The sequence below is a fragment of the Natrix helvetica genome (assembly GCF_964273705.1).
Source record: "Natrix helvetica genome assembly, chromosome: 1".
NCBI lineage: Eukaryota > Metazoa > Chordata > Lepidosauria > Squamata > Natricidae > Natrix > Natrix helvetica.
Window position 1 is genome coordinate 315,453,565 of NC_138548.1, and position 15,398 is coordinate 315,468,962.

A 15,398-nucleotide genomic window follows, 5' to 3' on the forward strand; every position below is an offset into this window, starting at 1 on the left:
TGTTCAGCATGGATCCTATAGAGGTTGCGTCAAACTAATTCAGAAAGTGTTATACTAATGTTAAGAAAACTGTTTTAAAAAAGAAACTTTAGTAAATACCACCATCCTCTGATTTGCTTGGTTTTTGAGGCTATTGGTTTATTTATCAAAGGAGTTTGTGGATATGTTGTATGCTCCTTGTACAACAGTTCCACAAACTTTTCATTTTTCAATCATTTTGCACATACTATGCTACGAGGTACAGAGAGTCCTTGACTTACAACAGTTCATTTAGTGACCGGTCAAAGTTACAATGGCACTGAAAAAAAGTAACTTATGACTATTTTTCACACCTATGCCCTTTGTAGCAGCCCCATGATCATGTGATCAAAATTCAGTTGCTTGGCAACTTGTTCATACTTACGACTGTACTATGTCCCAAGGTTGTGTGATCACCTTTGTCAACCTTATAACAAGCAAAATCAATGGGGAAGCCCTGTTCTAACTTATCAACTGCAGTAATTCACTTAACAATGATGGCAAGAAAGGTTGCAAAACAGGGCAAAACTCACTTAATGAATGTCTCGCTTAACAACAACAAAATTTGAGCTCAGTTGTTGTAAGTTGAGGACTAACTGTACATTGTATTAAACTTTATCACAAGTACATTTTCTTAAAAGAACAAGACAGAGGCAGATAAATAGCAGAAAGAGAACAAGATGTTGAGTTTTTAATAGTGTTTTTAGATGCAGGAAGACTGGATGCAGAGACTAAAGGCACCTCAGCAGGAAGTTAGACATATGGAGTGAGAGTTAAGGAAAGTTAAAAGTCATAGTTTTGGGGAAAGAATCACCCAATAGAAAGGATCAGACAAGAAAGAGCAGACTAGTTTTTTCAAGTAGAGCAGAATAAATCTGAGGGTATTGCTATCTCTTACTCTAAGCAAACCTGCCTAGATAAATTCTAATAGAAGAATGACACAGTGTTCTTAAGTATGCTGTGCTTCCAGAACTCATTGATCAACAGCTCATGTCAAATTAAAGAGCCCATTATACCACCTAACTCTTCTCTCCCAGTTCTCCTTCTCCTTTAATTGTAATCTTTAGTTTTCTCTGGTTCCCTCTATTTATTTGCCAGTTCCATTGGTTCTAAAACCAATTTTTGTGTTTTTTTTTAATTAAAACAAAAACATTTTCCCAAGAGAGAGATTGTTTATCATTAATTCCACAATCTTATTTCAAATGTACTTGTAACATTCTAAAATCAAAGGCTTAATCACACTTTTGCTATTTATTAATTTTTCTCAAAGTTCTTAAATTTGTAGTTAAAACTTTCTTTTTCTAAGGACTGAAGGAAATTCACTGGTGCTGTCAAACTTAACAATCTAAAAAATTTCAATAGCTGAAAAGAAGTTGATAAGCCATTTCTGGATGTGATTAGAAAAGGAAGTATACAAACTCAATGTCCTTTCAAAGGCACCAAACACATTTTGAGAGGGCCACTTCCTGATCTCCCAGGGTACTATGCCTGCCAGAGAAGCTACTGTCTGGAGTAGTTGAGGATGATCTCAAATCCTCTCCTTCTCCAGCAAAAAAATAATAATGAAGAACCAGTCTACTTGCTGCGTCTTCCTTCTGCCATGACAATTGGCTCTGCTTTTCACAGAACTGTCTTCAGTCCATGCCTATCTTTCTCCTCCCAGAGTCATTTGGGGCTCTGCAGCTCTTCAATAAATTATTAAGTAAATAAAAGTTGAAGAATAAAAATATGCAAATTTAGAAAAACGTAACTATTCTTGGAGTTCAGGGAAGCAGTGGTGAATTGAAGACTTTAGTTTTAGCAGAGTTGATGACTGTGGTGAAAAATGGAGCTGGTGAATGAATTAGCTTCCCAAATGAAGAAAAGGACTTAGGATCACTCCGAGTGTTCCTCATAGATCTTCTCTGTGAGGAGACATGCTTTCTCTAGCAAATTTTAGATTTTACAGCTCTGGCAGCAAGGACAGGTTTTGTCCAAGCCATAGTTTCTTTAAGTTTCATTACACTGGGGTGATTTTCCTTCAACCTGCAGCAAAAGAAGCTTTATGTAAGTTTAAAACTTAAAGAAAAACTTTTTACTTGGAAATAAGCAACAAAAGTTAATAAGCATATTGATTTTGGAAAGCTCTTCAGTGGCATAAGGGGTAAGATTAACTGGAAGTAAGATTTTGAAAAACATAATAATAGTTCCTGTAGTCCGCTTAAAATCTTACTCAAATATAAGAAAATGTTGAGTTTAAGTGTACAAAAAAAAAAAAAATCTGTCCCTGGGAAAATGTGCTGAATGAAAGAAAAACATAACAGGAGACCTTGAAGGCTGGTTACCAGAGGCAACCAGAAAGATTATAATTAAAGGAGAAGGCTGCTAATATAGAATGGAAAAAAAATATTTTAACTCTGGAAGAATTCAAAGATATTTGGAAACAATGTACCCAGAACTTTCTCGTTAGAGAATCATATAATAATAATTTTTACTGAAAATTGAACATACAAAGATAAAATAATTATTGAAAAAAAGCAAAACCTAGCTATTCTTTATAATTAGTTTTGGGAGAGAAACAAATCAGAGAACAAGGGAGATAATCCTATTATTAGATCAACTAAAACTGCACATATAAGGATACAGTTTAGCCAAGTGCTCTTTGAGAATTTTCTCACTTTGGTGCTTCCTGTGGATTTTCCTTAGTCTCAGCAATCTAAAGATACCGTGCAGCTATTCTGTCCTTTTCCCTCTATCTTCCTAATACTTTTTTGAGGAGGAAGACAGGACAGTCACAAAAGGCAGATGATGCCATTTAGATATTTGGTAAAGTTCCATCATGAGGGCAGGGTGGTTGTGCAACAATAATTTAATAATTTAAATGAATGCTGTTCTCATCCTTAATTTTTGTATTTCTTCTCTAAGTATGACTAACCCTGTACTTTTCATGAAATAGATAATCTTTGCCATGCATTTTTAAAATCTCTCCTCCCCATTTTTCCTTTCCAGCTGCAGAAGACAGGATATTGAAGATCAGCTGGCCCGGGAAATCTGGTCGAAGTCCCCTTCAGACTCTTTACAAGGGTGACCAGGTAAGTGGGCTTCAAAAAGCAAAGTGGTTGTATGGAGTATGAAGGAAGAGAACAGGCTATTTCTTTCTTTCTTTATTAAATGTACATGCTACCCATCTTGGCAATGAAAGTGACTCCGGGCGGCTTTCAGTGCAATTAAATACAAATATAAAATGCAATTATTAAATAGGATGATGTTATCCATTCAGTCGTGTCCGACTCTTGGCGATTCTATGGGCTGGGTTTCTCCACATCTTCCAAACTTCTTTGAGTTGTTCTATGCTCTGGCAGATGTCAGCTTTGAGGATGAATTATAAAGGGAGGGAGGGAGAGAATTAATAGCTGAAGAATACTCTGCATCAGGGTAGATTTGATTTAAACCATGATTTAAATCACTAGTAAAAAGACTTGGTTTAAATCAACTTGATTTAAATCATAATTTTTAAAGAGAAACTGTCATCTCTGTCACACAACAGCTCCTCCTCTGACCTGCTGTTGACTCACCGACAGTCCCAATATTGCAGAATATACAGCCTCATGCTACATAACTAAGCTCCATTTCATGCTAAGTTAAATTATTAATGTATCTTAAATAGAAAACTATCTTTAGATAGATTTTACTTCAAAATCATTTTATTAAAATAAATTTGATAAAAAATTTAAAAAATCCGATTTAAATTTTAAAAAAATCAGATATATATATTTTTAAACCCCATCAATGTTTAATCTACCCTGCTTTGCACGCAGGAAACATGAGCTTTCTCCCCTACCCACACAGTTGCTACAAAGTTGTGAATTGGAGATTTGGACCCTGCCTACAGCCTTTCACACATAGGTATTTTATTTGTAAAGTCTTTTGAGAGCCAACTAGGGTAGTTTTTCCTCCACCTAATTTGGAAATATAGGATAATCCCTGTGTGTTGAAAGTAAGCCCCCAGTCACTGAATTCCTGATTTCCTTTTCCTCACCCTTTTGGTTGTGCAGATGTAAGAAAATAATCAGGGCGCACAAAAAGAAAGCAATTTATTTGTTTGTTTGTTTATTTATTTAGTCAGACATGTACGAGATAACAGGTATAAGTATAAACATGGACATGAACGCAGGAAATGAGTACAAATAAATGGGGACAATAGGACAGGGACGGTAGGCACACTGGTGCACTTATGCACGCCCCCGTACAGACCTATTAGGAAAGGGGTGAGGTTCATGGTAGACAGTTTAAGGTTAAAGTTATGGGGTTTTGAGGATGTAACAACAGAATTGGGTAGTGCATGCCAGGCATTGACCACTGTGGATGGTCAATGTTAAATGAGAGAGCACATGTGTCAAGCGTTTTAAATGTGCCCACCCATCCCTGACTTATGTGCTCATCTGTCTCTCTTTATGAATATAACACATGCGGTGTAAACAGCTTGCTGAAAGGAGGGCTTTATATCTTTAGTCAAACTGCAAATAAGCACTTTGTTTTAACTATAATTAGGAGGAAGGAATTTGGTTATTCCCCTATAAACAGATGCTGCTTTATATTTTTATAAGGAAAGTTCCAAAGATATCCAAAGTCCACACATGAATAGTATATTTCCTAGAACCAAAATGTTGCAAAAGACCCTAGAAGTTTTAGGGATTTTCGTGAACTTTTTAATTAGGTGAAGTGTTACAAAATGTCAGAGACAAGAAAGGAAGATTTTTTTAAAAAAAAATCCACCATTAGACAGAACTCACAGGAAATCAAGAATAAAGTCCAAGAAAGAAAAGAATTTTCTGAATTTGTTGTTAGTCATACCTTCAAGAGCCAAGCTGCAATCCATGGTGACCTAAGGCACCCTTTTTTCTTAGGAAAGGTTTCCAATTATGGGAAGAAATGAAACTTTGAATAGCCTTAATCTCATGGAGATTAAGGAGCCTAATCCTGGGAAAGATTGAGGGCAGAGAAGAAGGGGACGACAGAGAAGGAGGCAGCTGAATGGAGTCACCATCCAGCAGTAGTAGGCGTGAACTTTCTAGGCAGTAATAGTAGGTGTGAGCAGTCGGCGTGAGCTTAAATGGACTCCAGAGGATGGTAGAAGACAGGAAGGCCTGGAGGAACTTGGTCCATGGGTTCGTGATGGGTGGACACGACTTCGCAACTAACAACAGCAATTATGGAGGTAGACCTACATTTACAGCATTTTGATTCAGGAATATTTTGCTCTGCTAAGAGTACTCAGCTGGACATTTGAAGTAGGCCTCTGATGATCCAGTATACCAAACTAAATGCATTTATTAACACTGTTCATTTCTATCATTCTATATGATTAATTGATCAAGGAAAGGAAAGAAGCAATCGAGTCCATTCAGAGGACATGCCAGTATTGTTCGGAAACCTTGAAAGAGCTGATGACAAACAGTATGGGAGTAGTTCCATTCTGAATATACCTTTTGATTAATATATTTTGGATTGTAAATAAACCCCTCTCCTCAATGCACCGTGTTTCCCCTGACAATAAGACAGGGTTTTATTTTCTTTTGACCCCCCCGAAATAAGGGCTTGGCCTTATTTTCAGGGAGTTCTTGTTATTTTTGAGGTGCAGGAGGCGTTGAACTTGGTCACCTCATGACTTCTGCTGTGTTGCAGTATTTTCGGGGAGAGCTTATTTTTGTGGGAGGGCTTGTTTCAGTGCATGGGCTAAAAATAAGCCTGATTGAGCTTATTATCCAGAGAGGTCTTATTTTTGGGGAAACAAGATAGACATATACATTCAATTGAAATATCAATTGTAGAAGCAATTAAGTTCAACATAAAATGGAACATGTTTAGACCCTTACCTTTCCCTCTCACTGCCATTGCTCCTTAACAGCATTTCTAAGACTGAAAATGAGACCCAGTATAGGAAAATTGGTTAAATAATCCGCTCTCTAAACTGGTCCTTACCAGTCTGATGACCTTGAGTCTGTAGACTCCAAATCTCAGATTCTGACTTTCTAATTGGGAATTCTGAGGTTACAGTCATGTTCCAACTGAAGGACCCTCAAGTTTACCCAGTTTTATTTTCTGTTAACCTTTAAATCCCCACTATTAAAGGGTAAGAGCATCACTTTAAGGAGCAATTATAGCCAATGTTATGACTACTCACAAATCTTAAAGGTGTCCAAAGATATCACCTCCTGTGTATAGGTATTGGCAGCATGTAGGGTAGAGTATTATTGGGATCTAACAAAAGGATCTTGGCACACAGCATGAAGTGACTCCTGTTCCCCCTTACATCCTTGTCTTATCTCTCCTCAGTTTGAGCAGTCCTCCCTGCAGGCAACTCATCAACACAGGAGGGAGTTGCTAAGCAGTATGTGCCATCGTTACACTCGCAAGCGACGCCTCCTAACTCCAGATGACTTGCGGCACCTGGTGGTGGATGATGTCCATGAGCTGCTCTACTGCTATGTCCCCAAGGTGGCTTGCACTAATTGGAAGAGGGTCCTGATGGTCTTGACAGGGCAGGGCAAGTACCAGGACCCCCTGGAAATCCCAGCACATGAAGCTCATGTACCAGCCAACCTCCGCACTCTCTCTGAGTACAGCACTCCTGAGATCAACTATCGCTTGCGCAACTACCTCAAGTTCATCTTTGTACGGGAGCCTTTGGAACGGTTGGTCTCAGCCTACCGGAACAAATTCACCCGTAGCTACAACACGGCATTCCATAAGCGCTATGGGACCAAGATAATCCGGCGGCACCGTCAGGACCCTAGCAGCGAAGCCCTGGAAAGTGGCCACGATGTGCGTTTTGAGGAGTTTGTGTACTATCTGTTGGATCCAAAGACCCAGCGCGAGGAGCCTTTCAATGAGCATTGGGAGCGAGTGCACTCCCTTTGCCATCCATGCATTATCCACTATGATATCATTGGCAAGTATGAGACCTTGGGTGACGATGCCAACTATATCTTGCAATTGGTTGGGGCTGATGCAGGCATCAAGTTCCCCTCCTCTTCTAAGACCATCAGAACCAACAATAACTTGACTGCAAAGTTCTTCAAGAACATCAGCCCCTTCTACCAAAGAAGATTATTTAATTTATACAAGATGGACTACTTGCTCTTCAATTACACCATCCCTTCTTATTTACATCTACGATGAGGCTGGTGACATGAACTTTGCTCAACATTTCTGCTGTCAACCAACAGACATAGATATGAGATGCTTGCAGTTCTACTTTTTTTGTTTTATGTTTTATCAGCACACAGAGTTCTTCCTGTCTTTTGTTCCTCTTTCAGTAGGCAGAATCTACTATGGTTTGGCTATCCTTTCTCCTGTTCTTAATCAAACAGCATTTGTTTCTAGGAAGCACTGGAACTACGTCCTTTTGTCAGGAGGTGGGAGAATCTGTGTGGAAGTAGGAGACATAATAAAATGTGCATGCATTTCATGTGTCCGATTATAACCCCCACAAACTTCTCCACAGTGAGGGAGGAAAGGGGAATATGAGCCAGAAGTGTCTAATTGCGAACAGTTACTTGGTGTGAGGCAAAATTGTCTACGAGATAAGAGTCCTCTGTGTGTCCCCCTTTTACCATCCTTGCAGCTGGTGTTTCAGACAACTGTATTTTCTCGGGGGGAAAAGCAACCCTGCATTTTCCCGTCAAGTTCTGCTCCCATGCAGTTTCCATCAATTTTCACTGGAGTGACGCTTTGTGGATTGCCCACTTGTCTCTGCAGATTTGTCTATGTGAGAAAATCTTGACCAAAAGAAATATTTAATTGTTTGCCTTGGCTATATTTTTCATGTGAATATGTATTGGGGATGTGCAAAAAATGGTTGTGGTGTCCTGTTTAAGTAGGCCTAATCAAAAGGGACACAGGTGGCTCAGTAGCTAAGATGCTGAGCTTGTCGAGCAGAAAGGTCGGCAGTTTGGCGGTTCAAATCCCTAGTGCCACATAATGGAGTGAGCTCCCGTTACTTGCCCCAGCTTCTGCCAACCTAGCAGTTCGAAAGTGCGTAAAAATGCAAGTAGAAAAATAGGGACCACCTTTGGTGGGAAGGTAACAGCGTTCCATGCACCTTCGGCATTTAGTCATGCCAGCCACATGATCACCAAGTCGTCTTTGGACAGCACTGGCTCTTTGGCTTAGAAACAGAGATGAGCACTGCCCCCTAGAGTCAGGATTGAGTAGCACATATGTGTGAGGGGAACCTTTACCTTTAATCAAACTATGCTCCAGCACCAAGCTCTTCAATTTAATTAGTGGACCCTCATCCAGGTGAGAGAAATGAACTCCCACAGAACTGTATTTCCGGATATGTTTGACCTCTTACCAATATGAGAGCACTTATGGGTGATAACGGGCATCTGGCACATTTAGAGGGCACTGGATTGTGAAAGCTGAACAGAGCATTGATCAGAGATCCTGCTTTCCCTTTAAACAGTATCTCCCAGAAGACATATCTTGAGTTAATCATGAACGATGCCTTTTCTGTAGAACGTTGCTATGTTGTCTCAGTCAAGTCATGTTTTCTGCCTAAAATAGCTGTCTCCTTTTTCTAAGCGGAAGGATCCATTTTACTGTAGAAATCAGAGTATGGCTTGGGAATCAGAGATCGCAGGTGGAATTGGGCCGTGGAGAGAGAAGCAGACATTTAACTGGTAAAATTGAAGGCTTGTACTTGAAATGGCAATCCTAGAAGATTACATTTAATCCAGTCTACCTGAACGGCTTTTGTTTAAGTTGGCGTTTTTGTCTCTACATGGTTACATTTCAATGTATACCAAAATATACCCCCTCATTTATGTAAATCGGCTGGAAGTGGAGTTATTGTACAATAGCATCCCCAAACTGGGTGCTTTCTAATGTGTTAGCTCAGGGGTGTCAAACTCAAGGTCCATGGGCTGGATCCAGCCCGTGGGGTGCTTAGATCTAGCCTTCAGGGTGGCTCTGGCCCATGGTGGTGGCCCGTGGTGCCTCTGCCAGTGAAAACGGAGTTATGGAGGCCGTTGAAGCCAAAAACGGAGCTTGGGAGGCCATTTTTGCTGGCAGAATACTCGGGCCACCACAGGTGCCCCCAACATGAGTGATGTCAAGCTGTCCACCCCCTCCGGTCATGCCCACCCAGGCCCCCCAAGATCAAACACAACCCTGATGTGGCCCTCAATGAAATTAAGTTTGACACCCCTGCATTAGATCTTAACACCCAAAGTCCTACTGGCTGGTAATCAGGGGAATTCAAGTCTAATACAGATTTTGTCTAATTAATTTGATTTATGCAATATGCTACTAAACATTCTTGTGTTGCATGAAATATATAGGGCATCCATATTAAAGACACCATGATTTGGTTCTGCTGTATGAAGGTGGCATTTCCCCACCACTACCCCATAGCTGCATGCTTTCTATTAGGCTAAAATGAATCTTATGGGTGGAATTAAGTGACAGAAAGGCGATTGTTCAAAGTTGTCCAAGGTACTTTGTGATTAATTCAGAGTTTGAATTCAAATTCAAATCTGTCTCCAATTGTCAGCCTTGCAAAGTAGGGCAGAGAAGAAGCACCCTCAGATGAACTAGCTCTAACTTTACTGTTGTTACATTAACAGAATCTTTCAAGTCTGAAAATACCTCTCTTCCCCTCTTGCCTTTATAATCCTAGAAACTAAGGAGGGTCCCTTCTGAGATGTTTGCCTCACACCCATTCCTTCTGCAGATTCAGCTGTCTCTTATCTAACTGTTGCCTAATCTGCTGCTCTGTCTCCTTTCTCCCAAAGTCATTCATGCATACCATTGCATCCAGTTTGCAATCTCTGGGATATGTAGCTAGCATATGGTTGGCTGGGAATTTTGCAAGTTTGATCCCAGCATACAGGAGAGGCATCAGCTTGGGAAAGGTATTTACTTTGCAATTGTATGTAATTACTATACATTAACATTCAACCAGTGATGCTGTCTGTTCTTTGGTTTGCAACTGTCCCATTCCTTGACGTGACAACTAATTAATTACATTTAAAGTACCAATGAATTAGAAATCCATATTATTTAAAAATTGAACAAGGTAGTTGTAGTAATCTCCTCAAAAGATTGTACAAAAGCATCAGGAACAAAAGTAGATGTGCCAATATACAAAATCAGTGAAGTATGAGAAGAAAATTTTGTTACCTAGTGATTAAACTTACTTTAAAAAATAAACATAGCTAGGACTATTATGTTATTTAGATAAAAATTCCATTGGCATATTTACTTCTCCTAAATTGATATTTATTCTTGTTCTGGACACATGTTTCTAATAAAGTGAACAGATCCACCCAAAATTATTTCCATTGGTGAAATAGCCTGCACTCTTCTCCCTTCCTCTCTGGGAAATCATTCTGAAGTGAAAGGGATTTACCTCTGAGTAGGCAACTATAAAGGTTTTGCTGTTGGACATAGAAAAAACAGCAGGGACATATATGCTCAGGGACATTGCAGATTCATTTTGCATTTTTATGACTAGCTTGTGATTTGGCTTGTTGGTTTGTTTAAATCCAACATTTTTTCTTTTTATCTCAGTGGTAGCTTATCAGTTGTATGGAGAATCATACTCATCACTGAAATCCTAGCAGAAAAACAGAATACAAATACAATAAGACATAACAATAGTATAATCAGGGGAAATAGTTAACATGCTGAATCCAAATATAAACTGCATCAGGAACATCAAGTAATTTTAACAACACAAATGTGTTAAAGCAAGTGACACTCTAAAAGCACATAAACCACCAAGAGCTATTACGGATTGAAAGCCACCATGGCAGATGAGGCCTACTGCTTCACCACTGAATATTTTACATTAATGGAGGGACAGTGAAACTTCAAATACTGGTCTCAGAGGTTCAGGCAGGTTATGTCCTGATTTACATATTTTATCTGAAGCTAATAAGTAGTAATTGAACCAATATTATCAGAAAAATGACATGGGATTGTAAGAAACAGTTAGTTTATTCTGGCCTATGTATTTTTGTCCCATAAGCAACAGGCAGTTTCTATCATATGCATTGAATTACACTGAATTAGAAAATTGAATTACAAAGTGAGTAGGGTTTGTTTACTATCTTTGAGCCAGTATTGATTCCTGCCAAGTGGTTTGCAAAGTCCCTGCAGTTTTCTTGGCATGACATTTTTCCCCAGAAGTGTTTTGCCATTGCCTCTTTCCTGAGGCCGAGAGAGTGTGACAGGCCCAATGTCACTCAGCTGCCGTAGTGCCTAAGGCACAGACAAGAATTCTCAGGCTTCAGGTTTCTAGCCTGGTGCCTTTAACCACAATCTCACAAACTGCTTCAGGTGGGAAATGCATCTATCAAGTGCAAAATACCCATTTGAAGTGGGATGTTGTTGATTTCAAATGTGGGGTGGCTGTTTTCAATCATTTTGGAAGTGGTTCAACCCTGACATATTTCTAGACTGAAGAAAACAGCCTATTTCTTCACGTGAATCCATTATTTGTTCTGCAATGTTTTAAACAACAAACCATTCAAATTAAAAATGTGCAGTTCTACTGCAAATACATCTGCACATTGTTGCCCAATGAAAAATAGAGGTAATGAAAATGCCTAAAGAAAAAGAAAAGAAAAAGCCACATCTTGTTGTAATAGCACTCACATGTTTATTCTGAAAAATCATAAAAGCTCAGAGAAGTTTACAGGTTATATTTATGGTATGAACTGAAGTAAACTGAACTCCTGGATTGAAAACTAATTTAGCAAGTTGTGTGAACCTTGCATGTTAGATTTTAGAGTTCTATTTCTAATTAGAGTGAATAAATCATGGCTAACTTCAGGCAAGCATGTCCTGTGAAGGCAACCAAATCTTGACTGTGCATGGGAGGTGGTGGTGTTGGTGGCATTTTTTTTTATTTTGTTGCTAAGATTTCTCTACTCTTCATTCTGACTTCCTCTAAGAAGTGTATAGGATAAACAAAGTTTAGAAATGAATGATGGCATCAGCCATAGTAGAGCCACGGTGGCACAGTGGTTAGAGTGCAGTACTGCAGGCTACTTCTGCTGACTACTGACTGCCTGTAATTTGGCAGTTCAAACTCACCAGGTTCAAGGTTGACTCAGCCTTCCATCCTTCCAAGGTGGGTAAAATGAGGACCAGATTGTTGGGGGCAATAGGCTGACTCTGTAAACTGCTTAGAGAGGACTGTAAAGCTATGCGAAGCGGTATATAAGTCTAAGTGCTATCTACCAGTGACAGGCCCAAACCTAATCCCACCTCTGCCCCAAATGTGTCACAAATGTATGGAAACTCATCAGGGAAATGTAGGGCTATGTCCAGGAGGACAAGCTATTCTCCATTAAGAAGGCTCAAGTACAGGGTCTCTGCTGCTGAAAATATTCTACATTAAGACATATACACAACACACTCACACACACTCGGGAAGCCAATCTACCAAGTATCATTTGTCATTGGCATGTAGCAATACATTGGTGCTCCTCTTGGCTTGGAAAGGAAAGGGTCGGAAGAGCAATTTTCTCCCATCTTGCAACTTGCCAGTGGAAGGAGCCCCAAAGTCCAGACTTTTTCCCTTAGTTCCACTAAAATATCAGTTTTTGTTAGAAGTGAAAAGAAAGTCTACATTTCAGGAGTTTTTTCCCAGTGGCTCTGATTCTTTTGTAAGCGGTCTTTCTTGCAAGCCTTGGGCTCCTTTTTCTTTCTGAGCATTGCATTAGCTTTCTTATTTATTAAAATTATTTATGTGTTAGATTATATCCACCTTTTCCTGCTGGAGCTCAAGGTGGGGTACATTAGGCACTCCATAGTCATGCCAAAATCTAAAGTCACAATTTTATGTCTCTTTGCTGCCCTCCAGTATAAATTATAAATTACTGCAGCTTTGATTTGGTATGTCCAGCATAGGTAGCACTTTTCTTTCCTCTCTTGTTTCCCTCACTTCAGCAACTCCTCTCTGGGTAGGTTGGGCTGAAAGAGCATGAGCGACCTAAAGCTTAGGTCAATAACCTGAACCTGGATCTTCCTTACTCCAGAGTAACATCTGGATTCCTTTCTTGGTCTTCCCAAAGCTTTTCTGATGTTTCCCAAAGCTTTTCTGATGTTTCCCAAAGCTTTTCTGATGTTTCCAGGCAAGGCTGTTACCACACAGTAACTTTCTCTCAGTGGTGGAATTTTATAGGCCCTCCAGATGTCATCATTTTCCACTTGTAATTTAATTTTACCCTTTCTTTTAGCTGTTCTTTTACCACATGCACGCATACATTTGTTAAGGAAGAATGGAATAATTATAAGGTGCCTTTTGACTTGTCCATCTGGAAACATGCTTTTACTGCTATAGTTGTTACAGGTGATTTTTATTTAATATTCCTACAGTTAAATATAAATTTCTGGTACTTATCATACCTAGAAGCCATATAGAACTATAAGGACATCTTAAGGTCAAAGTGGTGAACTGCAGCCATTTAAAGAGGAATGTAATAATTCTTTATGCAATAAGATGCCTTTTTTTCTTAAATGTTTTGCTTTTTGCACATCACCTGATGAAGAGTTCTAGAGAACGTGAAAGCTTGCAAAAGTATTTGTGTTAATTTTATTTAATCTTAATAAATATTTTACCCATAATGGATTGGGGTTCTTTTTTCTTTCTTAAGTTGACCAACACTGCTTTTTTTAGTTATGTGTTTATTTTTTTTAAATGTGATTACTATTTTGTAATTACAGGTTTGTTCTCTGCTAGATTCCTTTCCAGTATTGAAACTGACTGGGAAGTCTCACCATTTCCACTTAACAAGCCATCGAACATTTCTATGACAGTAATTATTGGATGACAAGCATATCATAACAACACATTTCAACAAGACTTTTTTTTTTTTAATGGGGGATGCTTACTATTTGGATTGTGTGGTATTCTCAATTCCATTCTGGAGGAACGCTTTGAAAAGTGTGGAGCTATGGGATCCTGGAAACAGAAACATCTGATTTTATGTGTCACAGAGAGATGCTGCATTGATATGCCCATACATTCGAACCATCCCTTCCAAACTTAATCCAAAGCACTGCACAGCCCTACTTGCTTTGCAATTGAACAGAATCACAATAGACAAAAAACCAGGAAAAAATAGGGACCATCTTGTCCAGTATTCCCAACCTTGCTGAACATGTACTTCCAACAATGTACACACAAGGATTGTCATTGAAAGGGGAAATAATTCATGTTGCTGTTTGGTTGCTTAAACCAGTCTTCTCCAATATGATATCTTCCAGATGTGATGAGACTACACCTCATTGAATTTTGAGATAACCCTACTTGTGCTAGCTGGCAATAATAACAACTACTGTAATTTCATCACATCTAGAGAGCATCAAATTAGGAAGGACTATCTCTAGTCTTTGTGCTAGAGATAGTCTTTCCTAATTTGATGCTCTCTAGATGTGCAACAAAACTGTGCAGCACTTTGATTTCAGAGCAAAAAAAAAAGTCACATCCTGACTGAGCTCACACGTAGCATTTGCTGTTGACTCTTCGGAAAACACATGTTTTCAGGGATGATGCTCCATAACTTTTTTTGTCTGTTTTTGCCACCAGTTCTTGCCACTGGTAGGGGAGTTTGGTTGCTGTTCTCTCTAGATGAGATTGTATTTTGTTTTGTTAATTGTATTGTTAATTGTATTATTTTGTATCTGCTCTGTGAACCCACCCAGAGATTGGGTTGGCAGAGCATATACAAGAGTTGGGTGGCCTAGAAGTATTATAATACATTTAATCAATAATCAGTCCCTTAACTCTGGAATTCCTTCCAATTGTTTCACTATGGAAGCAGTGTGATTGATGAACATCAATGATGCAGTTCTCACCATGCTGAAGTTGAAAACAAATGAAAATTCTGCCGTCCTAAAGAAAGTTTAAATTGTTAAAGACACAATAACAATCTCCCAACAGAAAAGAAAAAAACTTTGTAGCACCCCTATTTATTTATGCAATGAGCACTGGCCATGATGTACAAATGCAATAGACCCGTGATGGTCCTTCTATCACCACCACCCCTTCCAGATGTGTTGAGAATGTCCCAAGAGCACCAAAAAGATTGCTCATGCTTTGTTCTAGAGGACTGAGGTTTAATAAACAAAAGTTTCACAGCTTTTTGATCATGGAACAGAATGCATTTAAAGCAATTTAGCATAGAATAAGGATATGCAAATATAAGTAGACTCTGAAAGTTTTGAAATAGATTAACATTCTGTTTCTATCTTGTTTTAACACTGGTTTAACAAAAGGGTCATCAAAATGAACCTTTAAACGTAGGAAAGAATTACAAGCTCAGTTCAGAACTGGCATTACAAACCAATATGTGAGTTAGTGCTCTAAGGCAGGGATTTGG

The 15,398-nt window shown here is 39.0% G+C and overlaps 1 protein-coding gene across 2 annotated transcripts in view; it reads left to right on the top strand.

The window, feature by feature from the left end:
- The window catches only part of CHST13 (carbohydrate sulfotransferase 13), a 56,846-nt gene extending 43,213 nt beyond the window's left edge, over positions 1 to 13,633 (top strand). Inside the window, exons 1-3 of one of the 2 annotated variants that reach the window (XM_081956615.1) lie at positions 1,650 to 1,720; positions 3,007 to 3,089; positions 6,334 to 13,633. In XM_081956615.1, coding sequence (XP_081812741.1) covers positions 1,660 to 1,720; positions 3,007 to 3,089; positions 6,334 to 7,179 — 990 coding nt within the window. In that variant the 5' untranslated portion in view covers positions 1,650 to 1,659 and the 3' untranslated portion in view covers positions 7,180 to 13,633. Of the gene's footprint in view, positions 1 to 1,649; positions 1,721 to 3,006; positions 3,090 to 6,333 lie in introns of those variants that run through there. The other variant, XM_081956614.1, reaches the window with a different exon arrangement.
- Positions 13,634 to 15,398: the final 1,765 nt, after the last annotated feature.